The following is a 27,867-nucleotide window of genomic DNA, read 5'->3' as shown; positions in this document are numbered from 1 at the left end:
TTGTTATTGTTTTTTTCTACGACTGTATTAGGTAATACTTATTCTACAAGTTCCGGGGAGAATAATTTTATTTTATTTATTTTAAATACTTTATTGCACAACACATTACACTATAACTATAACTTGACAGTTATTGGGTATTAAAAAAAAAAAAAGAAACAACAAATGGTGCGCAAAGGCGGTCTTATCGCTTATAGCGATCTCTCACAGACAACCTTTGGTGACAGAAGCTTAAGACGAGAACAGGTAAGTACAGATAGAATGAGGAGATAATGAATATAATTTATGTACACTAACATTACAGTATAATAAACTACACATAACTACATCCAAATAATACACATATAGTAATATAATATATCAAAATATATATACATAAATATAAACTACATATTAATTCCTACTTGCATACATTCTTGAGATAAGATTCTGACAGGTGGAATAAGGGTCAGTATAAAACGTTTATATGGACAAACATACAATGATTTATTTTTATTTGTTAAGATTATTTACTTATAATTACGATAATATAATTATTTTCCTACACCACTATCGTAGTCGCTTATTTACGATGCACACACTTTTTTGCCTAAAGGTAATAATTTATATACTAAAATAAAAATATTTTGGGTTTTATTATAATATTAACAGCTTATTATAAAGTTGAAACTACGAAATAAAAATGGCTAAACTATGTTTTAAGTTACAATCTGGCGATATTTAAGAAAGTGTCATTCCGATAGCGTTGTAGTTTTATTGCGCATCCCTGACCATGATGGCGGCGAATTTGGCGAGAAGCCAGCGCTATGCAGTTGTGTTCGAGTCCACCGTACAATTAGATCCCTCTGAACAGGTTCTCTTGTTGTAATTGCTTTATTGATTTTCACTGAGAATATTATACGTCTAATTTTATGTTTTTCTATCTATTTAAAGCCTTTTCCCTTGATCAAAACAAATCAAAATGTATTTTTATTCAAGTGGGCGTTTACAAGCATTTTTAAAACGTCATTTGATAGAATTGTATTAAATCTAAAGCTAACACCGGTTTGCAATGTAGATTCTACCAAAAAGAACAGGCACGAATCTCACTAGATACTCATTTCCAACATTTGAAATACAAGTTATGTCAATTAAATACATCAAAATTTAAATAATATATCGATCGTGCCTGAGAGTCAACAAGGTCCAGCTATACACTTTTTTATTATTTATATAATCTTGTGTGGAGTAATGTGCTTTATTTAACTAATCAAAGACGATAAGATTGACACATAGACAATTCTAACACTTTTGAGTTTAATTATTTCATATATTCCCAATAGAATGGTCGTTCTTATGGTCCAATTTGTATTAACAATAAAGTTTTTTATAACAATAACGTTCGCCCTGTGGTCGATATTCCATCGTTATTATTAGCAAAACATTTATATATAAATTTGCATGTTTTAAATATTTTTGTTCTCCTCTGTTATCTATTATTTTGCTCGGAAATATATATAATAAAAAAAAAAATGCAAAATCGGTTGAGTGAGGAGAAGAAGGTTCTGTTAAAAATTATATATTATATTATATATAAATATTTATAATATTAAAAGTAACACTGTCAAAAATTACTGTGCTTCGTTAGAACGATTTCCTTATCTCTTAAAAAAAAAGGATATCACATTATTTTCTAAAAGGTTTAGGAATAACTTGATTACAAAACGTGATTTACATTAAGAGCTTGCAATTTCCTTTTTACCGCTCGTTTTTTTTTCTTTTGAAGTAATATTTGACATATAGAGAGAGACGAGATAATGGAGGCTGCTTAGGAATAATGATAGCTTTGCTTTTCGCCTTTTGCATGGGAATCGTTTACGAGGGCTTTGATCCGATATGACGACAGCTACACAAATATCCAGGGTACCTGCAACCCGGGGCCGGTCGCCGGCCCATTTCAGTGCCCTACTTACAGCAACAAGTGCATCGATTGCGTTATCCCTTATATTACACATTAGTCGTTGTCCAGTGTTTTGTATCATTATTTTTAGCCGCGCTGAGTTTGTTTGTGGTGTATGTTTTCAAATGAATAATGTTGTTTTTCTTAAAATCACAGTAATTTTTGGCAAAACTTAGACCAATATGGGTACTGGAACGCTGACTTTCTTGTAAACATTGAATTGTGATAAAAATTTAAAACATTTTGAAAAAGGTATTCGAAGTTTAGATCTTGAAATAAACGTTACGATCTTGAAATAGTCGCAGCAACGTTAAGTCCGAATAAATAAGTAGCTATTACTAGAAGTGTTTTATTTATTCGAATATAATATTATTTTATTTAGAGAACCAATATATAAAAAATTGTATGATACACATATGTATAGGACATAAGTGGTAATTTTTTAAAGTTTCACTTATAAACAACAACTAGATTAATTGTCATTGTATTTTATGTTATTTTCCCTCGTTGGCTTAAAAGGTGTAATTCATGAAGTTAGTAGCTTAGTAGCTACTAACTTTATGAATCTCGATACCAGTAAAAAAAGTAGCTGAGTTTTTCTGTTTGATACATTTTAATCATAAAATACATTTAATCTACGTGTGTTATTAAGAAAATGTTATATTACATACTTTATTTATTATTATTTATAGAAAGTAATAGCCCTTGATGGTTATATTTTTGTTTATTTGTATGTAATGCCGTTAACTGTTATGTGTATCAAATAAGATACATATATATGTAGTTGGAAACAAACATAGTGAATATTATCAGTCATACTGTATCTACTTATCCCCAGTGTTTCGTAGTCAGCGTGTAGCGATTGAGGGTCGGACGTGAACAACTCTCGAACTTGAACCGCCCTCTTCAAACAGCCCTCTAGACCTCGTCTTTGTCAAACATTAAAATCTGCATAAAATACGTTATTCGTTTTTAAATTTAAAAACAGTTGGAATTCTCTGCTCTTTAAATATGCTTAGTACTTTTGACATTTTGGAGTAAATTATGTTTCATACAATTTTTTTCTTGGTCCCGGCTTATTGGCGATTCAAGTTGAATTAAACGGCTCTTGAAATTAAAGAAAAGTAGGTGTTCTTTTAAATTAAGTGGTATTTTAATTTCCTTTTCTAAGAAGACTTAACTAAGTTTAGTAAGCAGTTGCTTACAATTAAGAAGTCAATCTTAAAATAAATGATATAAAGAATCTTTTATTTCTTTCATTGTTATTATGGATCAAGGATTATAAGCGAATTATTAAGAGTGTTAATAATGATATTTACATTCAAATGCTTTTGGCAACTGTGGGAGAGGTCAAAAGGACAATGTTGCTTTGTGATATTGTTCTATTGTTTCATGGTGCCTTGCTACCATACGTACACTTTTTACATATAAATGTATGCATAAAAATAATTCATTCTATCAGCTTTAGAAATTTAAAAACAAAGGGCAAAGCTTAAAAGATACATAGTTTTAAGTTGTTTAGTTTGAAAGGTCAAGAAAAGTTCGATTGGAGAAGCCTTCGCGTGAGACACGATACAGTGCAATTTTCGAACGCCACTCTTTTGATGGACTATTTGTAATTAAGTTCTGAACGTTTTATGTACCTATAATGGAGTTTTGATTTTACTTACCGTTTAATTCGATATCTAGAGTTACAAGACGCAATAATAATGGGCAATATTGCGTCTTATAACTTTACTTTATCGTACGACGTGTGATATTATTTATTTAAGGTCAATACAACCACACGCTTATTTAATTTATCGCTTGCTTTATGAGTGTCGGTTACTATAGTTCTCGGTATAATAAACGACGTCAAGTAACAATGCATAACGTTTTTTTATATGAACTCTTTATATTGCTTTTCTAAGTATAATAGTTAATGTAAAAAGTTACGATTGCGTGACAATTGTCAGTTATTTTTTCGCTGAATGTTTATTGCGTGGCTGTTATTCTCTGTTTAGAATTGAAACGCCAGATGGTCTCACTTATATATTATTACAAACGCCATATATGCAAAGTAATGCACGCAAAACTTGTAACATTTAAGTAAGAATGCATGACACTTCTTAGAGTGGCGCCCAAGGTGGGTCTATGAACGGAACTATTCTTTACAAATCGTATTTGTTTTCTTGTAAGTATCTATTATATAGTTCAAATATAATTCATTGTCGAAACGACTATGTGTCTCATGTTAAAAATATATTATATTCTGTGTAGTGCGGCGCTACCACGAAGGTCGGCTTGTTGCCTAGTTACCTTCCTACAACAAACTTCTTTATTAAACAGTTATAGCGCTTATATTTTATATGACCTTGTTATTTATTTCTTTAAAAGAAAACTTGAAATGTGCATTTTTTATGTACAAGCGATATGCTTAATAAAAATTACATACAATATATTATTTTAGGAATTGGAGTAAAGAAGTAGGTTGAAGAATTTTCCTTGTTATAGAGCCCCTCATTTCATAATGGAAGAAGTTGAAATAAATTATTTTTTAACTTATTATTAATAAAATTTTAACATTATAGTACATTATTATTTTTTATTATATTAACAACTGTATCGTTATCATCAATTCTTAAAAAATGTGTGGCTTGTATATGCAGGAATTTATGTATTCTTGTAGGAATATCGACACTCTCTGGATGCGGGTCACCGGAGAATATGGAAAGATTACCAGAACTGCCCGCATCAGAGGAGAGAAGATTACGACGTGCGGCGCATGTTTTACAGCAAAGACTCGTCCTGCGGCAGTGGCTGGCCACTCACAAGCTTCAGCACGCATATTCTAAGTAAGTTTTACCAGCTCAATCTTATAGCGCCAATGTTATAGCGATATACTAAAAAGAAATTAACTTAACAAATGGATCAAAAAAAGTCTTTAAATGCCGTTAGTATCGCATATATTATTATCTTTATAAATTTAATATTTTTCCAAAAATCGTTTCAAGGACACTTTCTTAAGAAACACATACAACACTTCATTATGGAACAGTTTGGATCTTAAATATTCGAATGCTCGACGCTCGTTTTTGTAAAGCTCTGCTCATTAAAACACAGCCTTTCATAAATCTGAAACAGACTCATTATCGCGTATAAAAATATGAATAGAATCTGTTTCAAATGCCCACATTTCAATGGAGCGTTTAAAATATAAGACTTTTAATTCTTCAACGCATTTATGCTTTTAACGAAAATACAATGATTACAAAAGGATACATTGAAGTTTCAGAAATATTCTTTATCTGCTGATCATTCCTAACAAAATCCGTCATAATAAAATGTGAGAAACTGATATTAAGTCAGACATGATACAAGTAGAAAGGAAAAATTGAGAATAATACAATAACCTAGTCACTAATAATGCGTATAATTTGGAAAGCCATGTCTTAATATGTATCTGATGATGTGATGTCCTACTAACCGCCCTAACCGGCTAGTTTCTATTGAGATTGACCATCATGGCCATCCCACTACGCAGAACATATTATAGTGCATAAGTGTGTGTACAAATACAGATGCATTCTCTATTCCTTCGCTATCATAATATACCATTGTATCCCATCGAGGATGGCAAATCCGACATGACTGAAAAAAGAGTTGCTTTCCGAGGCACACACACTTTCAGATTGCGAGCTGTTATTGATATTTTTTCTACAGAAAACACCAATAGCTTTTTATCGGCCCGTTCTGGGTTTTGAACCCTTGAGGACCTTGAGATGTGCAGTCTTGATATCTCTAGCTACTAGACCAGTAATAAAACCTCACATACATGATGTGACTTTTTATCAGACTGAAGTTTAGGTCACGCAGTCATTCTTTTATAATTATTATTATTGTCATTACTTGTTTGTTCTATATTAAATAATAAAATTTGTTTGTATTTACAAATAAAAACTGATTGCGTTTCTAGTTATATAAGGTCGATGAAATAAATTACGTAATAGCACGTTTTATGCAGGCAGTACATTGCAGTTCGAATAGTTAGTTTTTTTGTCAAAACAAATTCAAATGCCATTACACTAATGAAATGTCTTTTTAATGTAGTTTCCTTTTGGATTAGTTTAAATATAATTTGTTCCTATTACGTATGGTAAAAAATATAAAGAATACAAGTGCACCAATCAGAAACAAGTATCGTTAATTTAATAAGAATATATCTTAATTATTTTCTAGAAATTCTTCCACACGTGTATCCACTGACCTGCGTCGGCATAGCGTGATGAAATTAGCTCCAAACCTCAAAGGAATAGGAGGTATAAGTCCAGCAGTTGGATATGTGCTCTGTACATCAGTCAGTCTGTCATATATACACAAAGCATTCATTTGAATTTGATAATGTAATTTGAGTTTATTTTTACAATGAAATCTGTCTGGATTACGTCAATAGTCTAGGTATTGTTCTGTTCTCTGAATAGTATTAATATATCTGGCTTTATCCAGTATACTATTTAGAGCAGGTTATTAAAACGTAAACTAAAAAATTACAGCTATGTTTTGACCGAGCTCCGTTAAATAAATCCTAAAGACTAAACCATTAGCGAGATAAAGCGATGATAAATGGTGTTGAAATTGACTGTCATAAATAACGTTTTGCCGAGTCAGCTCGCAGCTTGTGCGGATCATATCTTAACACACCGAGCTGCCCGTAACTTACGGACGTAAAAGGTTTTGTATGTTAACGCGAGCATTTAAGTTTAGCCATTCTACAATCTCATGTTTCATTATGTTCATTATATATGATTGGTCTTCAACAATCATTGAATATGATTCGGATTTTTTGTTTTTCAAAATATATTTTAAATAATAACTCCATCTTTACTTTTTTAAAGTTCTTTAAGGAGGTTTGCTCGCCAAGTGATTTTGCGTGCATTGTGGATAACAAAGAAATGCGTTGGTGAGCATACGTACATACATTTCAGTGGCACGGTACTGATCGAATCAGCTATTCTGCTTCGAGCATTTCGTTACTAGCTTGACGGAAGTTCGTAGGTATGTGTCGCATTCACGTCACATTGATTCAATTATTCTGGATCAAATAATGGGTTCTGTGATATTTTTGTGTTTGCTGATAATTCGAGATTACTAAAATTGATTGGAGAAGAAGTGTAAACAGTGCTGCCAGTCCGTAATAATACGGTTAACTTTATTTTGGTAAAGAAATCTTTTCATTTTTAAACGACTTCAACAAAGAAGGAGGTTATCATTTCATTTGCTTTTTTTCATGTTTCAGAACTTAGAACTGGGTAATTTATGATCCGAGAAAATTTTTTTGTTCGTTTTTTTATTTTGGTCCCATTTAGATTTAAAGTGACCGGTGTTTATTGTTAAAATGTTATATAAATTATTTTAATATATGAAATAATATATAATATATATGAATATGTAACCTTGAATTTTAAGTCTCTTTATTTTTGACAAGTCGTCACAATCCAGAAATATGATGCATATTATAAACAAAATTAAACAAATATTTTATAATCACGAGATTAAACAATCTTGTAACAAGTTTCTAGATTCGCGAAGTCAATAGGTAGGTACAACCTGAGGCAAGGCATACGTATATAAGTTTGCAATATTTTAATAGGTAGACAGAGACTTTATATATTTCTCAACAATATTCGTCCCGAAAACGTATGATAGCCTTGCTGATAAATATCAGCATCGCCGCGCCGGTACCGAATGAAGTCACGGATACCTAGTAGAAGACAAGAAATACAAAAATTTTCCTTACAAACGGAATAGTCTCTATTGTTTTCTATAACTTCATAGAGAATTGTATATCAAATTATGGCCATAATTTAAATTAAATTCGAAATCCTTTATTCAATATAAAATACAGTATATATTCAAATAAAGACAAAGGCCTTCAAAGGGTACTAAGATTTTATACGTAGGAAATGTTATCTGATCTAAATAAAAAAGTTTATCTGTTCATTTTGTAATTTAGCCATCAATATATTTTTATAAAACTTCATTTATTAACAATGTCACGTCACAGCGTTCTAAATTCTGTCTTATGTTCGCTTTTGTTGAAAATTGCTTTGTATGTGGGATGGACAAGCCAATTTTTAAGCGACATTTTTCATTAAGCTGGCTTATACTATCTAGGTTTTGTACATACATTTTTTTAGGACACAGGTAATAAGTATTGGGTGTATTGTGTATGGAATATCAATATATAATATAGGGCCATAGGGAGATGTATTCCATAAATTAAAATATCATTATTAAAAGCCAAAGTCAAAGCTATGTCCACTTTCATTTGAAAACTTTGGACCGAAAACGGATTAAAAAGTTACCGATCACATGTGCAAGTCTATTACATATTAAGTCATAAAGAAGTTTAAATAAAATCTATTGAACGATATCCATGTGATACAAAAAGATAGAAAATAAGACAAAATCAACTTTTTACAGATTAGGCAATTTCCGTCAAGAACTTTTTTCAGTCGTAAAGAGTTGTCTGTTTTTTATAAATATTTTAGCCGACCCGATAGACGTCCTGTGACGTCCTTAGCTATGAATATTCAATTCGAACTGGAATCAGTAATAAAAATATATATATTACAAAAGCATAGTGTTTATTGTAATGCATTTTGATACGGAGCATACTGCTAATACGTCATAAACACGCTTAGTTTTTGAAATTCTCCGCGTTCTGCGTTATTTTTCTTAATTCTTTTCTTTTCATAAGATTTTTAATAACATATTGACATTGAAAAAAAAAAAAAAGGTGAGGTGTGAAGTTGTCTATTTCGAGTGACCTAACGTAATTGGTTCTTTATCGAGCAACTTCACTGTGTAGTTTTAGTCATCGTGTGAATGTGCGTCATAAAAAAATCGCTATTATTATTTTTTTATATCGAACCCAGGTAACCAAAAAGAAGAGGTAACCAAAAGAAGTATAACTTGAAAAACAAAATCTCCTGCCACTAACCTACTCATTATGTACTAGAAGCGTGTTATTTCGTATTCAAGCTTAACTAATTATTTTCGAACTAGTGTGATACACACAAAATATGTCGTGACCAAAGATCATTGTTTTGTTTCAAAGGTAATTTTTTGTGTTACGTGATTTATTTCCTTAAACAGCGAAGATACGTTGAGAACTGGTGAAGAAGGCCCATAGCGACTACCATTGAGATTCTGGACTGATGATCCGATTAATAACAGACTGGTCGATTACCATCAAGGCCATATAAAATTAATAAAGTAAAAAAATAAATATTATATCATTGTAAATGTTGTTGCTTACAAATAAATAAATATCAAGGAAACATTCCGAAAGATATCGTCTGGAATCTACGACTTCTAATGCAGACAGATACCTAAATTGACAGACATTTTATATTGCATAAGAATGCCATGTATAAAAATAATAATAATCCTAAAACTTAAATTGTGATGTTGGTAACAAAACGTTGCAGGTGTAAAATAAATAATACAAATTTAAGATACTCCAAACATGCATAACAAGTCTGTGAAGATACAAATATAACTATAAAAAAACTATATCGCTGAAAGGATGAAATAACTTTTTAATCTAAGTTTCTTTCTCATCTCGACAGAGATCGGTAGCACACCAGAGATTTTCTTCTCAAGCCCGACTTTATTCAGTTAATTTCATATTCAATATTTTAAAGCGTTTTTTAAACTTACGTAATTTTTTTCGTTAAAATATACGTACGCGACTCCGTCTTTTCCCACGTCTCATAGTGATAAATATAACAATAGAACAGAATTTTATATAATAAAACTGTCGTAATAAACGAGTTTTGTTATTTGGTCTGATCTAAAGTGGAATTGCGAATGAATATTTGACCGCGATACAGAATTAATTGTAACACGGACGGCGCAGCGTCGTCCGGCGTTTATTACAACGTCGGACCATTTCAATCGAGTATTCATTTCATTAATTACTTCATTTTTTTTTTAAGAATTATTACCATAGTATTGATTTTCAATCCGAATCCTTAACTGATTTAAATGTTTTAAATGTACAATGTATTTCACTAATTGGGTTTTACCACTGTGAATTTACAGTACTAACCAAAATGGGCTGAAACCGAAGTACCGCAAGCTACTACTTTCATTAGCTAAAATTATATACCTAGCTGACCGTATTAAACATGCAAGCTGGTATTTAAAAACGTGCGTTTTCCCACTGCTGGGCTAAAGGCCTCCTCTCCCTTTGAGGAGAAGGTTAGGAGCATATTCCACCACGCTGCTCCAATGCGGGTTGGCGGAATACACATGTGGCAGGATTTCGTTGAAATTAGACACATACAGGTTTCCTCACGATGTTTACCTTCACCGCCGAGCACGAGATGAATTATAAACACAAATTAAGCACATGAAAATTCAGTGGTGCCTGCCTGGGTTTGAATCCGAAATCATCGGTTAAGATGCACGCGTTCTAACCACTGGGCCATCTCGGCTCTTATAATATACTTAGTAATAATAAAAAACTAATTATCGTAAATGATAAATGTAATTTCTTCTTTTTCACCACTACTATAATACTTATCAAAAATTTAAATAATCACAATTTAAATTGATACTAATATTATGCGAATGGGAAAGTAACTGTCTGTTACGCTTTCACTGAACCGCATTTGATATAATTTGGTATCAAGCAAGCTTGAAATCTAGAAAAAAAATAAAACTAAAACGCGAGCGAAGACGCGGGCGACATCTATTTAAAAATTTAATAAACTATGCGAAATAAGATAAGGTGTATAGTTAGACTTGACACTTAATTGAAAGTTTATATGTATAATTTTAATGTTTCCTTTGTTAAAAAAAAAAACATTATTATAGTTTTTTCATGACGTGCGAAAAGTAAAACTTCTAAAATATAATCACCTGGCACTAGATGGCTCATTATGTACTAGAAGCGCATTGTTTCGTATTTAAGTACAATGACTTATTTTCAGAGTTATGTGATACAAATACTGCAAAAGTTGTTTTAGCATATTCATTAATATAATTTACCTGATCATGTTAAGACTATTAAAACAATTAGATTATTAAAGGTCTATAATTTCTTATTAAAGCACAATATTTAGGATATAAATAACGTTATTATTATACCAATCGACAAAGGCAATTTAATAGAATTTAGAATTCGAGATTTCGATTTATACGCTTATTATAAGAGGCCAAACATTTACGGTTTAGTTCTTTATAATTTCTCGTATATAAAGATTATATATTATCGCATATTTGTTTAAATACTTATAAGAAAAAACCATCATGGCGATGGCTATTGTAGCTATAATGTAAAAAGAGCTGATCGACTTATTTGGAATCTCGAACCTCGGTACTCGTTTTGGGATGTTTTAGAAAAACAGGAACAAGGAAACAATAAAATACAATAATCGATTTTCTAACTCCGCAAAGTATATTTCTACATTAAAATTTGGCAGATAAAATCGTAAACTGGTATTGTTCTGAGTGTTCGTGTCCGATGAAGTCTCAGACATTGGGTCTGACGGAGGTCATTTTAACTTTCCTTTCAAAATATATTGTAGTGAGTTCGTTCAATTAGGACGACGTGGTTTTGCAGGCAAACGAGATAATGCGTCACTTGATAGTAAGTAATCACCGTGTTTCATTATCAGTGACACTGAAATATTCGGATATATTCTGTATATATACAATGCACTGCTATTCGTAGTTAGATCTCAAATATCTGGGATTATTTAAAAAAAAAAAAACATACAAAATATTTCGCGGTAGAATAATTTAAACGGCTTTGCCACAAGTAAAGATAGGTTCGGGCAGACCGGATCGTAGCCAGATAAGTTTTTATGAACCCATCGAATAATAAAATTATATATTTTAAAGATAAAAATGCGAATAAAGATATAAATTATGCTTTTTAATAAAATTTGGCATTCTACAGTATTCGGTTGCGAAGTTGACAATGAAGGTCAAAGATAAAAGCATTGCAGGTCTCTAAATCGAATTATGTTCCCAACGAACGTGTAGGTACATCCAAATATTCCGTATCGGTATTTGAACTCTCGTGCCAGCGAAGCGCACCGACTTCCTATAAATTCGATACAGTTTTTAAACTGATCAGTGAAACGGTCTTCTATTTTTCAATAATAAACTTGAATCTAATGATGTGATGTCAGAAGTGATACGCGGGCGTTCCTGGGCAATGAACTTCTTTTATTATTTTAAGTCGCACAGAATTTTTAATAACAATTTTGACATTTTAATTTAATTATTCTTAAATTTCATATTGTCTGTTGTACCACAACGCAATTGGGTTCATAATAACGATATTTTTGTACTAAATAATAATCGTATTTTATCACTCTATTGAAATAGAAAAAATATTTATCCCAACAATTTTTTAACAAAGAATTTTTAAGCCTTCTCTCACTTAAGGGCACTCTTTTCATCAGGGTGAATTAATCACCCTTCTAATCGTTATTAATTTGGGGATAAATGTTCTTCGATTTTAAAGATGATAATGTACAAATGGGTACGTAGGCTATTGAAAAAAAGATACAGAGTACTAATAATATAGCCCCGCCAAATTATGTTGCCATATTTTGTCAAGATAGGAATAAGAACACTAATATTTTTAGGCTTTTCGGTACAAATAACAAGCTGTGTTATCAAGGTTTTTAGAATTAGGTCCCAGTGGGGGTTAAATAGGGAGGGGGTGAAACTAAATAAATTAAGCAATATTCTTTTTTAAGATAGTAATGGATGAATTAAGTTATATATTTATTTATGTAGATATTTGAACATAGCGTTCGTTTTTTGGCAACTTTACTCCTAAAATGATTGAAGTAGTGTTGGATTTTAGTGTCAAGTTAGTATTTGGTTTCCTTCATTTTAAAAGCTATAAATTTCGACCATTAAATTCTTTATTTTAATAATTAAATATGTAAAACCATAATTCACCACGCTGTTACTGCTGATTGAAATAAATTCGGAATATCAGAATCGTGTCCGTGGGATCGAATTTTTAGATTTCAGTGCAACAGACTTCACAATAGACGAATTACGATTAACGCTGCTTCTTAATATTACTAATACTATAAATTTCTACAACAGTTGCCTTAGTTGCTAGAATCCGTCCCTTCATAAAAAAAATGTTAACGAACGCTTGAAGAAAGTAAATAATCACAAATTGACAAAAAAACCGCTGAGTTTCTTTCGGCGGTTCGTCTCAGGTCAGTGTATTTTCTTTTTAGAACCGGTGGTGGTAGTGTTTAATTTGACAATCAATGTGTAAATGTAATACTGCTTTATTGAATACAGGAATCTGATTTGATTTAAAATGTGAAAGAATTAATGGATGTTTGTTACACGTCCACGCCAGAACAGCTGAACGGATCTGCATGAAATTTTATACAGAGATAGATATTATAGTCTGGTTCTCGTGGGATAGATTTGTTTTTATTTTTCACAGAGCAAGTTTTCGGACATGATTTTTCTATAGATATCATGGGGTCAAAGAATGATATAGGCGACTTTTTATCCCAGTAAAATATTAGATCCCTATATTCCATGGGAAGAAGACAGGTGAAACGATTTGTACTCTTTTAATTGATACAGTCCATAACAACTGAACAGATTGAAATATTTCTTTCACCATCAGGAAGCTAATTTATCCAATTATTTAACAGAGTGCAACATATTTTCTGTAATATGAAAATTTTAGCCTAATAAAATGGTTTTGTGATCAGATGTCAGAACAGCGCAACCGAACTGCTTTATTCGCGTGCAGGGTGGTATAATGGTCCTATACATATATAAATACTATGAACTACAAAAATAAGGTGTTTAGTAGACCTTAAATAATCAGCGGACCTATATCACAAGGACGAATTTCATGTCAAATATTTTAATGCGTCTATACCTAATATAAATAATAACAATAATTACGATTCAACTTAAAAAGGGCGCGATGGCAGATTTAAGACGATATTTACCACAAATTGAATGCTATACGGATCAACCCACGGGTTCAGTTAGTTAAACGATAGAAGTGAAACCTCTTCTAGGAATAAAGTTTGAATGAAATAACGTTTTCAACTCAAAAACTGTTTCAATTTCACCAAATACCTCGCGAGCGCTTTATTTGATTTTTTATAATCTGTCTTAAACGTTATGTTCGAAGTTTTTTATGAGAAAAGTTATAGCATAAATAAAACCAAATTAAAAATGAAACCAATGCTTACCGAACCATCTTTAGTGATAAAACTAAATTTGTTTCTAAATTAAAAATATACATTACTTGTTGTAATTTTCTTTTATATTGAACTCATTTAAATTTCATTTTGTTTTTTTTTATAAATGTATTATATTTTATTATTTATTGTAAATAATTTAATTAAAACTTTATGTATGTTCATTACAAAATTTGAATAATACTCAACACAATCAGTAGGTAAATAACTTATTTTAAAAAGAAAAAAAAATACAAAATTAAAATAGAATCTGAATTTCTTATTTACTTCGAATTTAAGTAGACTTCACAATGAAATACGTAGAAAATAATAAAAATAAAAGAGCAAGATAAATTTCATTCTAATATAAAAAATAATAATCACCATCATGTCATTAAAGACGAGGGCTAGCAAAATTACGAGATATCTGTCGCAAGCAGGACTAATCTTGGCGTCATTTAATCCAGTCGTTCACAAAGTAATCAAATAATCTTTCTTCTATTTCTTTCAATTTACTGCTGGAATAAATGCTTTACAAATTTTATACAAATTAAGTTTGTGCCATCAACTTTGTGAGAACCCTGTTTAAGCAGATACTGTTTTAAAATTTCTATTGTTTTGGAATAAACTCTATACATTTTAATTTAACTCCAAGATGTGTTTTGTTCAAAAACATTTATTAGTCGAAGCGCTGATACTATAGTCATTAATAATTTATAAATAATAAATCATTTAATTACTTAATTCATTGAGAGATAACGTGCCTATGTTATATGTAGAGCTTAAAGTTAATTGTGTAATTATGTATATCATTGTTATTGTTATTCCAAATATTATTCAATAATTGTAAAACATGTTTATTTCAAAATCGCCAGTAAGCGACAAGCTTAGTTTCTCTTTTCTCGGTAGGTACAAAGGAAAACCGGCAAGTAAATAGTGTTGGCAAATGTATGCCGAGTTGTTCTCGACCGAGATTTCTCGTCTCTATTTACGCGGGATCGCACTTCTTAAGGAACCGTACAAGTAAAGATATGCATGTTGAATCAAATTTGTAGTTTTCGACTAGCCACATATTACCAATGTTACTTTGTTGTATTGTTTGTCATGTGAAATTTTATTAATTGTTAATTGTGCTTCTTTTTTTTTAAAGTAATTGTTATTTGACATAACCATATACACATACGAATGTGTTTTGCAAGTAAGCTAACCTATGCGTCGTAGCAAAACCTATGGACCCATATTCATTTTCATTCCAGGAGGAATTTTACCAAAATAGTTGATATAATTATTTGACATAACGAGTATCAGTTTTATATATGACATTTTTATGAACCATTACATTCAACATTTCTATGATAATATTCTACGTAACATGTATTTTCCCTTCATTTTATTTCGCGAAGATCCTTCAGGATGGTCGTAAAATAAATCCTGTCTCAAACATATTTGCAAAAAATGGCCTCTATGACACATACAAATATTTTTTTGAAACGTACATTCTCTACATGAATCATTTACATAATATAAAAGTTCCACATCAATTACTAAGTGACTGAAAATTATCTGTGTATCCAGCTTGGTTCAATAGTTGTAATAGAGGTATAACCGTAAACTAAAAAAATCAGTTTCGAATTGCTAATAACACGGTGACAAGCAATGAATTTTACTCGAGAAGATTTTAAGAAAAATTTGTAACACAAGTCAATAAGTCTTAAGTCTTCGTATAGTCAATTTATCGTTCCGAGGGTAAAATACGGAGAATGTTCAAGACATAATATTTCTTTCTATTTTGTAAAAAACATCTAGTTGATGATATTATAAATGGCATCAGTGTTGCAAACACCACAATTATATACATTTTTTTTTCTTTCGTTGGTAGGCGGACTGTTCCCGATGGTTAGTGGTCATTACTGTCCATAGACATTGGCGCTGTAAGAAATTTAAACTGTCCCTTTTATTGCCAATACGCAACTACCCTTTACCCTTTCGTCTGTGTCTGTAGTTATACTGTGTCACTCATCCTTCAAACCAATAAGAATCTTAATAATGCTGCAAATGGTAGGTGACCTTACCACCAAATAAAGTCTTTTCATTTACGAGAATCTGTTCCACATTTACATGTCATCATTTAAATTCTTAGCATAAAGCACCTGCTACTTAATGATTACTTCTGACAATAAACAATGGCATTATGAATGTTCGTATAGTATAATAATAATAATACTTTATTTCAGATTAAACAATCCATATTAAATTAAAATTAACATTAAATTCAAATAAAATTAAAAAATAATAACAAATAAATTAAAATAAATAATTAAAATTAAATAGATTAGTAACGAACGCTTAAACTATGTTAGTACTTAATCCTAGAATTAGACCCGCTTCACATGTACACCATTCCAGTGCTTCCAGAAGTGACTGTCCAATTTACAAGCCAATGTGCTGAGGAGGGTGTTGGTACTTTTCGAAGTTCTGATCATAATGGAGGCGATACGCTTGCGTATTATAGAGAAAAAATCGTCCACGCGAGCATCAGCGAACATTGCCGACGCACTACAGTGTCGAGGTTTCCTCAGCACCGCCCTCAACACATTGTTGTATTGGACGCGTAGGGCACTGTAGGCCCTCAGCGTATAGTTCGTCCACAGATTGCACGTGTAAAATGATTGGCAATATGCTCGAAACAGGGCCAGCTTTACAGGTGTCGTACACCGTGCAAATCTGCGAGCCAACATATTACCTCTGACCGACAGAGCCCTACGCTCACGTTCAATGTCACTGTTATCACTGAGGTTTTCATTAACTATGTGACCAAGGTATCTGAAATCAGTTACCTGTTTCAGGGGTGTGCCATATAGTCTTATGTCAGGATTACAATTTATCGGCTTGTTCCTACCCCTGAAAAGCATAAATTCACTTTTCTTCACATTGTAACTGAGTCCATTCACCCTGGCATAGTCCTCACAGATCTTTAGCAATTTTTTGAGACCACTGACTGAAGAGCTCAGCAGAACCATGTCGTCCGCGTAGCTGAAATTGTTCATAGCCACGCCATCGATGGAACATCCAACTCCGGCTCCACTCAACCTCCCAATCAGTTGGTTCACATACAAATTGAAAAGCCTGGGCGATGTGAGGCCACCCTGTCTTACTCCGCACTTTAATTTGTATGAATCGCTTAGTGACTGTCCCCATCTCACCACGTTCGTTTGGTTTTCATACCAGTACTTAAGCAATGAGATTTGATTGGATCTTAAGCTAGTTTCGGTTTTGAGCTTTTGCCAAAGAAATTTATATGACACTCGATCAAAAGCTTTAGACAGGTCCAAAAAACAAGCGTATACCGGCGTTTTCCTGTCAGTGTAGTACCGCACAGTCTGCTTGAGGCACAGTATTGCGTTCTCAGTTGATAATTCAGGCTTAAAGCCAAACTGCGCGTTGTGAATTTTGACTGAATTATTTAACTGTGCATCAAGAAGACTGTCCAGGACCTTTGCTGTGATTGTCGCCAGTGATATCGGCCTGTAATTTGACACGTCTGCCACATCCCCTGTTCTGTTTTTAACTATGGGCACCACAACAGTCATCATCATTGCATCTGGTAGATAAACATGGCTACAACAAAGATTATAGAGTAACCTGAGAACTCTGGAAAGGTGAATACCGGCATACTTTAAATGATCGATGCTGAGGCCGTCGTGTCCCGGCGATTTCCCACGTTTCATGCTGTTTAACGCTTTCATTCTGTCATTTCTTGCGAAACAGATCGGACCCTCACCAGCGACACTAACGCCCCCAGCATCGCTCTCATCCCCACAGTCACAAATTTCACATGGGTCCACGCTAAACTGGGCTTTAAACATATTAGCAATATTTTTAGAGCCACTGGTACCTCCTACCTCAGCCGGAAGGCTCGCCTTTGCATTCAGCCTGTTAGTTTGTTCCCAAAATTTACTGAAATGTTTAGCCTCATACGACGAGGCGAGGATATCCATTATAAATCATTTTTATGTTGTTCAGTTACAATCCATTTTATCTATTAATATGTTCCCTGTGCCTGTTCTTCAATTGAACATGGTTGTAGAACAATTCTGTAAAAGGTGGTTATTACGCAGAATAATGTGAAGCTTTACCACCAGTAATAAACCGTTTCAGGCTTCTCAGCTTGGATGTTTCCTCCTTAGAAGATGTATACTGGTTGGAAGATACGACCGCCAGGCACGTGATCGATCCGAAGGACTTCAATGCTTGGTCCGCGGCGAGACAGAGTTTGCCAACTGGCAAGGAGGCGCTGCAGTCGCTTAAGTCGGACTTGTGGAGTGCAGTCGTTAAGAGCAGCAAACATCAAGATGCTTGGACATGGGGTAAGTAATCATTATATTCTTAAAAGGTGCTGAAGTTAGTTTCCAAAGTTTAAACAAAAGCAATTTCGTGTTACGCGATCAAATTTAAATTATTTTATTTTCTTGCAGGAGGCATGCTAGTAGTCTCTATCTCAGTATGTGGGCTGGTCACTTTGGCTGCTATGACGCAGCCGTCTCTGGCTCCCGAGGCTAAACATTCTCTCCTGCAATATGTCACCGGAAAATACTTACATCCACCAAGTTGTAAGGTAGAGAATTTGTTTAAAATATATTTGTGTGGGACTTTCTACTAATCGCTATATCGATACACTAAGATGTTATAGTAATACCCTGTTCAAGTTACCTTGATCTCTTTGGCAGAGGGGCTAGTGATGAGATACGGAAAATATAACATATATAACAGAGATGGAACGATAGAATGTGTAATTCAAATTAGAATTCAATTTTTTTTCTAAAAAGAGCTATACCAGCTAAAGAGACCCCAACCACTAGCCAAAGAGACCAAAAGGACCACCGTTCGTAACAATAATTTAACAATGATTTTTAATTAGGATTTTTGTAATCGATATTTGTATCCTGTTATTCGCATCCCTACCGTCCGACCGATGTAACATTGTACAAGTGTCTATTATTTTCAGTGTTTCTATTTAAATTTTACTTTGAAGCAATAATATATAATAGAAAAAGTCTTAAAATTTTCGGGTAACGCTTGAATCTTTAGGAACTATTGTGTTATATGTATTTTTTTTATAATTTTTAAAATCATTAAATTAAGAAAATTATATGTTCGTCATTGCAAAGTTATGTCGATCAGAAAAATTTACATCTGTCAAAAAGATCAAACTATCTTGTACAGGGTATAGTATTCTTGTAATTACGGCTTGGAGATTTAATAATTGTCCCAAAAATATTGAAGGGTTTATTATTGGGTTTATTTTCGAATATTTTTTGGAATAAGAGTATTTACGCCAAGTATCACAGTTCCAGAAATCTGGTAGAGTGCTCAAAAAATTCTTATTTATCTCGTGTATAGTCTAATTCAATAATGTATTTATATTTGTTATTTCCAGGTTGAATGGGGTTGGGAAGAACCCCAGGCTGTCGGAGACACGATGTGCTTTACGGTGTTCTGCTTCCAACGTAATGGTCAGCCTTATCCCATATGCGATACTGATGAGCTGGTCGTTAATATCTCGCATGGAACTAGGAAGGTAGGCTCAGATGGGCTTCAGAGAAGGGCATTTTGTCAGAAAAGAACATTTTTTGAATGAATTACTGATAATAGAATCGTGCACTCCATTTTATAGCAACCGTGTAAATAGAAATACCGTTTTAATAAAAAAATGTACAGTTTAGGAACTAGGGAGTAACTAATCAATAAAAATGATGACTGTCGACTAGATAACAGCGGTGGTGGAGCTGGGCTCGGGGGACCCGGCGAAGGCGAACATCGCGCGCGTCAAATTCACCGTCCGCACGGCCGGCGTGTACATTATTAATATTTTAATCGGTGAGTTCAACGCTTTTAGTGTTCTGCGTTACGAGATACTCATTTTTTATGTTGCGATCGCTTTTAACAATAGGTTTGGTAGAATATATATCGATTTAAAAATAATCTCTCGGTAATCGAATGAAATCTTAAGGTTTACGAGAAAGCCATTCTTCCTAGTCCTACAAGTGAACGCTCATAAGCATCTAATACCGAAGCCGTAACGTGGGCCCGGGTGCGCAGGCGGGCAGGTGGGCGCGGGCGGCCCGTTCCGCAAGTGGTTCCTGGCGGGGCGCGTGGAGGCGCGGCGCTCGCGCGTGGGCCGCGCGCACGGCGCGCTCGTGTGCACGGCGCAGCGCGCGCGCTGTCTGCACGTGCACCCGCGCGACCGCTTCGACAACCCCGCCACGCTGGACCGGCCCGCCGACCAGGTACGTGCCGCGCGCGGGGCCCGCCGGCCGCGCGCTACAGCCAGCTACAGCCTCCCGTCCGCAGGGCTTCTCCGTGGAGCTGGCCCCGCTGGGCGGCGCGCCCGAGCCGGCGCTGGGCGCGGCGGCCACGTTCGAGTACGACGCCGTCAACCAGCGCGTGAGCCTGGCGCTGTGCTTCCCGCGGCCCGGCGTGTTCCGCGCCGCCGTGTACTACGAGCGCGTGCTGCTGCTCAACGGGGAGTTCGACTGCATCGTGCTCACGGGTACGCCGCTCCTCCCGCGTGCTACGTTCGATCCCACCTCCGTCGATAGCATCGGGTACTCGAGTGACTGGTGCTATCGACGATCCCTAAAGAGTTAGCGCTCCCCTCCGGTAGCGGGTTTTATATATAAATTCACCGAGAGAAAAAAGTCGAAAAGATCGATTCGATTCGATCGATATCGATATCGAATAAGAAACGAAGCCTCGAAGGGATCGTGTAGCGTGTGCATGGCCGGCAGCGGGCGACACGGCGTCGGTGCAGCGGCAGCTGGGCGCGCGGCGCGGCGCGGCGTTCGAGGCGCGCGTGGTGGGCGCCCGCGCGCGGCGCGTGCTGTGCTGCCTGAGCGCCAAGCAGCTGCTCGTCAAGGACTACATCCTGCGCTTCATCCCGAAGCGCATCACGTCGTTCCGCCTGTGCCCGTCCACGCGCCTGCAGCTGGCGGCGCGCGCGGAGGGCTCGGGGCCGGCCGGCGAGCTGACGCTGGACGACGGCGTGCAGCCCGCGCTGCGCCTGTGGAGCGCCGAGCGCGACCTGCTGGCCGCCGCCTTCACGCAGCTGCTGCTCGCCAACTGCGGCGGGGAGGACGGCTTCAAGGTGAGCGGCCTCCGCCGCGGCCCTCGAGCGCGCCCGCCCCGTCTGACCGTTCCCCCCTTCGCAGAACAAGCAGGACTTCTTCTACAGCGAGGTGCGCAAGGCGCACGCGCGGCACCCGCACGAGAAGCTCGCGCTGCGCGTGAACCGCGCGGAGCTGGTGCGCTCGAGCTTGAAGGCGACGCGGCACTTCACGCTGGCCGACTGGTGCAAGAACTTCGACGTGAGCTTCCAGGGCGAGCAGGGTGCGTAGAGCGGGCGGGGTGGGGGCCGCGCGGGGGCCGCAGTGACGGTGTGTGTGTCGCAGGCGTGGACTGGGGCGGCGTGCGGCGCGAGTGGTTCTCCCAGCTGTGCGCGCAGCTGTTCGACGCCAAGTTCGGGCTGTTCGTGTCGTGCCAGGACTCGCCGGCGGGCCTCGTGCACCCCAACCCCGACCGTCCGCCGCATCTCAAGGTGAGTCCCGAGCGCCCTTTCGTAATTGCATCACCTCGATCTCTTCGTCTCGTTAATTGTATACACATAATCAGTATAATATTACTCAAGAAGCTCCCTTCGAGCACTTTCACGTCTTCCAGCTACCGACGAAAACAGATCACATCGAGAATAAGCGAAAGAAACTTTTTATTAGACAATACAACTACATAAACTCGTAGAGGATCATATATCTATATCGTAAGAAAATCAGTGAGACGTTTTGTCAGGCGACACCGAAGGGGAGGCCTGTATGTTCCTTCGGCACGACTAATGCATCTGGTTTCAGCTGAAGCACTTCGAGTTCGCGGGCAAGATCATGGGCAAGTGCCTGTACGAGAGCGCGCTGGGCGGCGCCTACCGCCAGCTCGTGCGCGCGCGCCTCGCGCGGTCCTTCCTCGCGCAGATCATCGGCCTCAGGGTGCACTACAAGGTGACGCGCCGCCCGCCGCCCGCCGCCCGCCGCTGGCCACTCGTGCCACGTGCCATTATATATATGATTACTATGTCAACATGTGTTCAAATTATCTTTAATACGATATCAACATTATTACTTTAATTCTGCTTGAAAACTAGATTAACCGTGTACTTCACGTTCGTATTGTCGATTAAAATGTTTGTAATTTATTTTAGTATTTCGAACAAGACGATCCAGAGTTGTATTTATCCAAAATTAAGTATATTCTCGAAACGGATCTGGACGCCCCGGATTCCTTGCCGGAGATCTACTTCTCGGACGACGTGTACGACTCCTCGGGGAAGTTCATCGAGACGCGCGACCTCGTGCCCAACGGCGCCACGATCAGGGTGAGTGCGAGCGCGCGAGCGAGCGAGGCGGATGGGCGTGCGTACGACGGACGTTCGGCGGTACAGAGCGGGTTTCGGCGGCAGGTGCGCAACGACAACAAGCTGCAGTACCTGGACGCGCTGGCGCAGTGGCGGCTGGCGGCGCGCTGGCGGCCCGAGACCGACGCCTTCCTGCGCGGCCTCACGCTGCTGGTGCCCGACAACCTGCTGGCCATCTTCGACGAGAACGAGCTGGAGCTGCTGGCGTGCGGCACGGACGAGGTGTGCGTGTCGGACTGGCGCGCGCACGCGCTGCTGGCGGGCGCGGGGCGCGACTGGCAGCGGCGCCTGGCGTGGCTGTGGGCCGCCGTGGGCAGCTTCAGCGCCGAGGAGCGCGCGCGCCTGCTGCAGTTCACGACGGGCTGCGCGCAGCTGCCGCCCGGCGGCTTCCAGGAGCTCAACCCGCGCTTCCAGATCACGGCGGCGCCCACGTTCGGCGCGCTGCCCACGGCGCACACGTGCTTCAACCAGCTGTGCCTGCCCGACTACGACTCGTACGAGCAGCTCGTGCGCGCGCTGCTGTGGGCCATCAACGAGGGCGGCGAGGGCTTCGGCATGATCTGAGGCCTTCCTGTGCTGCGATGCGTCTTGTTTTTCTTTTGTTTATTTTTTCCATCCGATCTGATGAGGATGATATTATTGGGGAGCTATGTATGGAAATGTACGCAATATAGGTACAGGTCCAGTTAAAAATAATGTTTTGAAGTGTCGGTAGCTCAGATAGTGGTCAACTGCTCTCCGAAAATGGCAAAAATTCGCAAAGGTCTATTAATTGTATTAGACAATAATATACAAGCGATCACAATGTCTCGTTGTTGTCTATAAGTCTTTATAGCAACTTTTATTTCGGATATAAAACAAAAATAATATATATTTCTTAATAAAATATTGGTGCCAATTCTGTTGTACACGATTCATTAGCTATTTTAAAAGGTACTAGATATATGCTCACTCTGTGATGTCTTTGCAATAAAAAAAGTCTAAGAGCCGTCAAACTGAGATTGTGTGCAATTGAATCATGACTAATATTGTTAGATATTTGAGGGCTAGAGGATTACCAAAACGACTTAGAATTTATATTTAATGTAAATAAGAGTTGAAATACAATTTGATCTCGACTAAATATAAAACATGTTTCTTACAATAGAGATGCAAAATTAATGGATAATCCATATCGATATAATATCGAAAGCTATATACTAGCAGTACTATGTTGTGATCTGGTTGTGTAGCAGAAATTTTAACACATCAGTTACTCAAGTACTATATTATTTTCAAATCGAATAATTAGTTGTTAATGAAAGGTTTTTCAAACTATTATTTTTTAATCTGTTAAATATTTATACATTTTAATTTATTAATATAAATTATTTATAGAGTTTAATACCATCGATATGATCTCCAGCTAGTCATACTATAAATAATATATTCTTTTTTTTTTTCGAAATTTCTTAATTTATTTGTTAATTTTATTTATTATTTAATCATAATAACGATATCAGTCAATACTTTTACCAAAGTAATACTTATGTAGTTGTAAAAATGTTGCATAGTTCTGCAATGTTTTTTTTCAATGTATTGTGTATCTAATATCTAATTATTAACATGAAGAAATAAAAATACACTACTATTATTAAAGCAGCCTAACCTCAATGTAGGATGTTTGTGAGTGTGCAGCTGTTTGTGAACGTAGGAGTTTTTTACTGGCAATATTGAATACTGTCATTAATTGAGATAGGAGAATATTTAATAATTAAATACGGTCCATCCATCGTAAATATCCGTCGTCTGGAATTGAAAGCGACAATAAAGCCAATCCGTCACATAGGGCACAATCGTCGCTTGGCTTCGTTGCAAGAATTTTAAAATCACGATTTAACGATTTTCGAACATAAAGTGTGTGTTTTATGCTTGGATGTATAATTGTTAATACGCTAAAATAAAATAAAATAAAAAAACTACTTCTATTACGTAACATTTACGTAGTACAAAAAAAGTTGTTAAAGATATAAAAAATATTTCATATTGTTTCTCGTGTTTATGAAATGAAATTGTTTATTAAAATAATTAGCAAGCTAGACACTTCTATTAGACTTTTTGTAGATAGCTTTATAAACTGGCTTCCTTATATTACCGTAATAAATTTGTTGACACAAGATGCTGTGTAAGTATAATAGTATTAGTTTATTTCCGTTGATTACAAAGATGTAGATGTTTATGGTTCAAATATAAAATATGATGGCACGAATGACATCTAGCGGTCTAATAACTAAGTTTAGGATAAAATTACTAATGCATAATAATAATTAATTAACAATGCGTTATGAAACAATTGCGCAGTTAGGATAACATAAATTTATTAAGTAAACAATTTTTTTATCATTTTTTTGATAAGAAAATATCCATTTGGCTTTTTAATATTTTTTTTTACAATATTACTTTAAATATTATTATGTAACAGTCAGTAGACTTTGGCATTTTGTAGAAAAAGTCGGTTGAACAGATTCGTCAGGATAGGAGAATGCCATAGCCTCATACGTGTTTAATGAATATGTTTAACAAAATAGGTCTAAATGAGTCCCTTGTTGAACGTCCCGTGAACACCGGTTAGAGCATTGAATGAAATGTGTTTGTCGATCTGATCCATTCCAGCTAGTATTTTTTTTCGGAATTATATTGTGAGGAAAATTGCCAAATACACGACAAAATAGAGACAGTTTTATTGGAAAATACGTCAAAAAACCGTTTCGTATATTTTATTTTGTATATCTACACTTGTGCAAATCATTTTCAAAACCAGAAATGATTTTTTTTCAATGCCATTCTAATAAAAGGTTATTTTTTTCGTAATATTTGGTCTGAAAGTAGTGTATGTTTGGTTAGTTATATACAAACCAACTCAGGGTTTACTAGAAGAATTAAAGCTTCCTTCCAAGCTCACTTTGTTATCTATTTCTGACGTGAAGTATATCGGGTAGATTAGAAAAAAAGAGGCAATAAGAAGAAATTTCATATTTAAATAACAATAAATATAAGATAGTCAGTCTTGATCAAAATACGCGCAATTGTACATTAGTACTGTGTAAACTAAAATTGATATTTTATTAAGCATGTAAGTCGTCAACAAATATAAGTGTTCTTAGATCTAATTAAATTATTTACACGTTGTGCTCTTATTATACACTAGTGTGGCCTAAAATAATGAAGCTTCAAATATATATTTATTTGTTATTGCTAAGTCTGTTAAGTAACTAGTCATCGTAAAATCGTCTTTTCTAAAAACTTTTTTTGAAAATATAACTTTGTTTTATTTTGTCTTTCTATGTTACGTTATTCATTTGCATATTGTGTAGGACAGAGACGGAAGTATGGCAGAAGCCAACGCATTTATAAATAAGACGGGAAGTGATAAGAATTTTAGCGTATAACTTGTTTTAATATTAGTGTTTCATGGTGGTGTAACCGGGTAGTGTTCAGTCAAAGTTGATTAATATTTATGTTTATTTGTACTGTTGCTACGAACATGAACGTGAAACAGTGGCCTAGAGGGAGTCGGTAAGAAAAACAATTATAGCTTTACCAAAAAAACTGCACCGCGTACCAAAAAAAAGTATTTACCTCTATACTGTATTGGGATCTGACATAAGGAGATATTAAATCCGGTGGCAAAGCGAAAATTATTCATGCTACTATCAGTAGGTGAAAAACTAGTTACGTAATAACGATTACTTGGACTTGGTTTTAAAGTATAAATCGGACTATGGCTATGATATTTAAAATACTAACTTTTTGTCGGCCATTCGTTTTAGTCCTCACTAATATTATGTCAAATCCTAATATGAAAATAAACATGTGTATATTTGTATGACAAAAAAAAAACTTCAGATTTTTTTTTGTTTAAAACTTAGTACCATTGTGACAAATAATATTATTTAATATATCATTTGTTGTAATTATGATAATTTGACAGTTTAATCATATCAACATATTGAAATTGTAAATCATTTCATTATCCTTATGCGTTTAATTAATTAATTTTTAGCACAACCCGTATCTAAGGCCTATATACTCTCAAGTTGTAGACATAGATAATCATTCCAAATGTTGATATTTTGTAGTTGATTGTTGAATAGAAATGTAAGACTGAACGATTAAAGTAAAAATGACGATATTTTGTTTTAATTTTAGTTCCCTAACTGTTACAGTATTTGGTCATTCGATTTACCACGATTAAATACTAAGATACAATAAAACATAAGTTACAGAAACACGATTATTTTTATCCCACAATTTAATAGATTGTATTTGAAACAGTTATCAATCGAAAGCGAAACCCACTTTCGGCTGATAATCATGATGAATCGAAATTGCTATGTACAAGTGACTAGACCCGAGTCGACTGAGTTTTAAGTGCTTGATTTTTTTAATTCCTACGATACCCGGCGAAATAAATATCTTAAAAAAATATAATGAGAAAAGATATTTGAATATCTGAACTTTACATCATCAGAAACCTTAAAAAGAATATTTTTTAAAATTGTATTCCGAATGCTAATAATAATTAAATATCGAGACAACTTTTAACGTAGGAAAAACAGGATTCAATAATAAAAATGAATGTTTCTCGGCATTAAGCAACATTAAATAAAACAATTCATTTATTTATCAAAATTAGTTAGGTCTTTAATAAACTAAATTAACAACAAATCCTTATTAATAACGACTAACAATACTTACCTATCAAAAAGATAACAACCAATATACATAATTAACAATATCGATAAAAGTAACGAATACATACTTACCAAATCTTCAATATTATTCAAAAACATTTTGCTCAATAACCAATTTGTCAATATAATTTTAATAATGCAAAATATAAAACTTTACTATTCTTTCTGATTTCTGTATCTGTTACTCCATTTTCCCGCGCAAATATCAAAATGACGCAACAGACAAAAAATGTAACATGCGCTTATAACTTTATGCAGTTAATATTATAACGTATTAATACTATAAAATGTAATGTAAAAAATACGTATGGTTACGTGACAAAAAAAGATTAAAGAATGTGTTTGTGTTTTTTTACTAGGATAAATATTTCAAATTTGTCTTTGTCGAATTTTTGTTATGATTTTTTAAATCGCCTAAATTAATGCACCAGTAATTTAAATCGATTTCAATTCCATTAACATCCGTGTCTTGCTGGAATAAGGCTCCATACTACT

General features: G+C 35.4%; 1 protein-coding gene across 2 annotated transcripts in view; it reads left to right on the top strand.

The window, feature by feature from the left end:
• Positions 1 to 24,042, top strand: part of LOC125066223 (apoptosis-resistant E3 ubiquitin protein ligase 1) — a 28,492-nt gene extending 4,450 nt beyond the window's left edge. For both annotated transcript variants that reach the window (XM_047674218.1, XM_047674219.1), the window contains exons 2-14: positions 4,608 to 4,773; positions 18,340 to 18,548; positions 18,657 to 18,796; positions 19,619 to 19,759; positions 19,950 to 20,058; positions 20,281 to 20,468; positions 20,533 to 20,731; positions 20,970 to 21,325; positions 21,390 to 21,567; positions 21,630 to 21,775; positions 22,083 to 22,226; positions 22,427 to 22,600; positions 22,685 to 24,042. In XM_047674218.1, the coding sequence (XP_047530174.1) occupies positions 4,608 to 4,773; positions 18,340 to 18,548; positions 18,657 to 18,796; positions 19,619 to 19,759; positions 19,950 to 20,058; positions 20,281 to 20,468; positions 20,533 to 20,731; positions 20,970 to 21,325; positions 21,390 to 21,567; positions 21,630 to 21,775; positions 22,083 to 22,226; positions 22,427 to 22,600; positions 22,685 to 23,203 (2,669 nt within the window). In that variant the 3' untranslated portion in view covers positions 23,204 to 24,042. The remainder of the gene's footprint in view (positions 1 to 4,607; positions 4,774 to 18,339; positions 18,549 to 18,656; positions 18,797 to 19,618; positions 19,760 to 19,949; positions 20,059 to 20,280; positions 20,469 to 20,532; positions 20,732 to 20,969; positions 21,326 to 21,389; positions 21,568 to 21,629; positions 21,776 to 22,082; positions 22,227 to 22,426; positions 22,601 to 22,684) is intronic.
• The last annotated feature ends 3,825 nt before the right edge of the window (positions 24,043 to 27,867 follow it).

This window comes from Vanessa atalanta, chromosome 9 (genome assembly GCF_905147765.1).
Source record: "Vanessa atalanta chromosome 9, ilVanAtal1.2, whole genome shotgun sequence".
NCBI lineage: Eukaryota > Metazoa > Arthropoda > Insecta > Lepidoptera > Nymphalidae > Vanessa > Vanessa atalanta.
The sequence above is the reverse complement of the archived record's forward strand: the minus strand, read 5'-3'. Positions and strand labels throughout refer to the sequence as shown.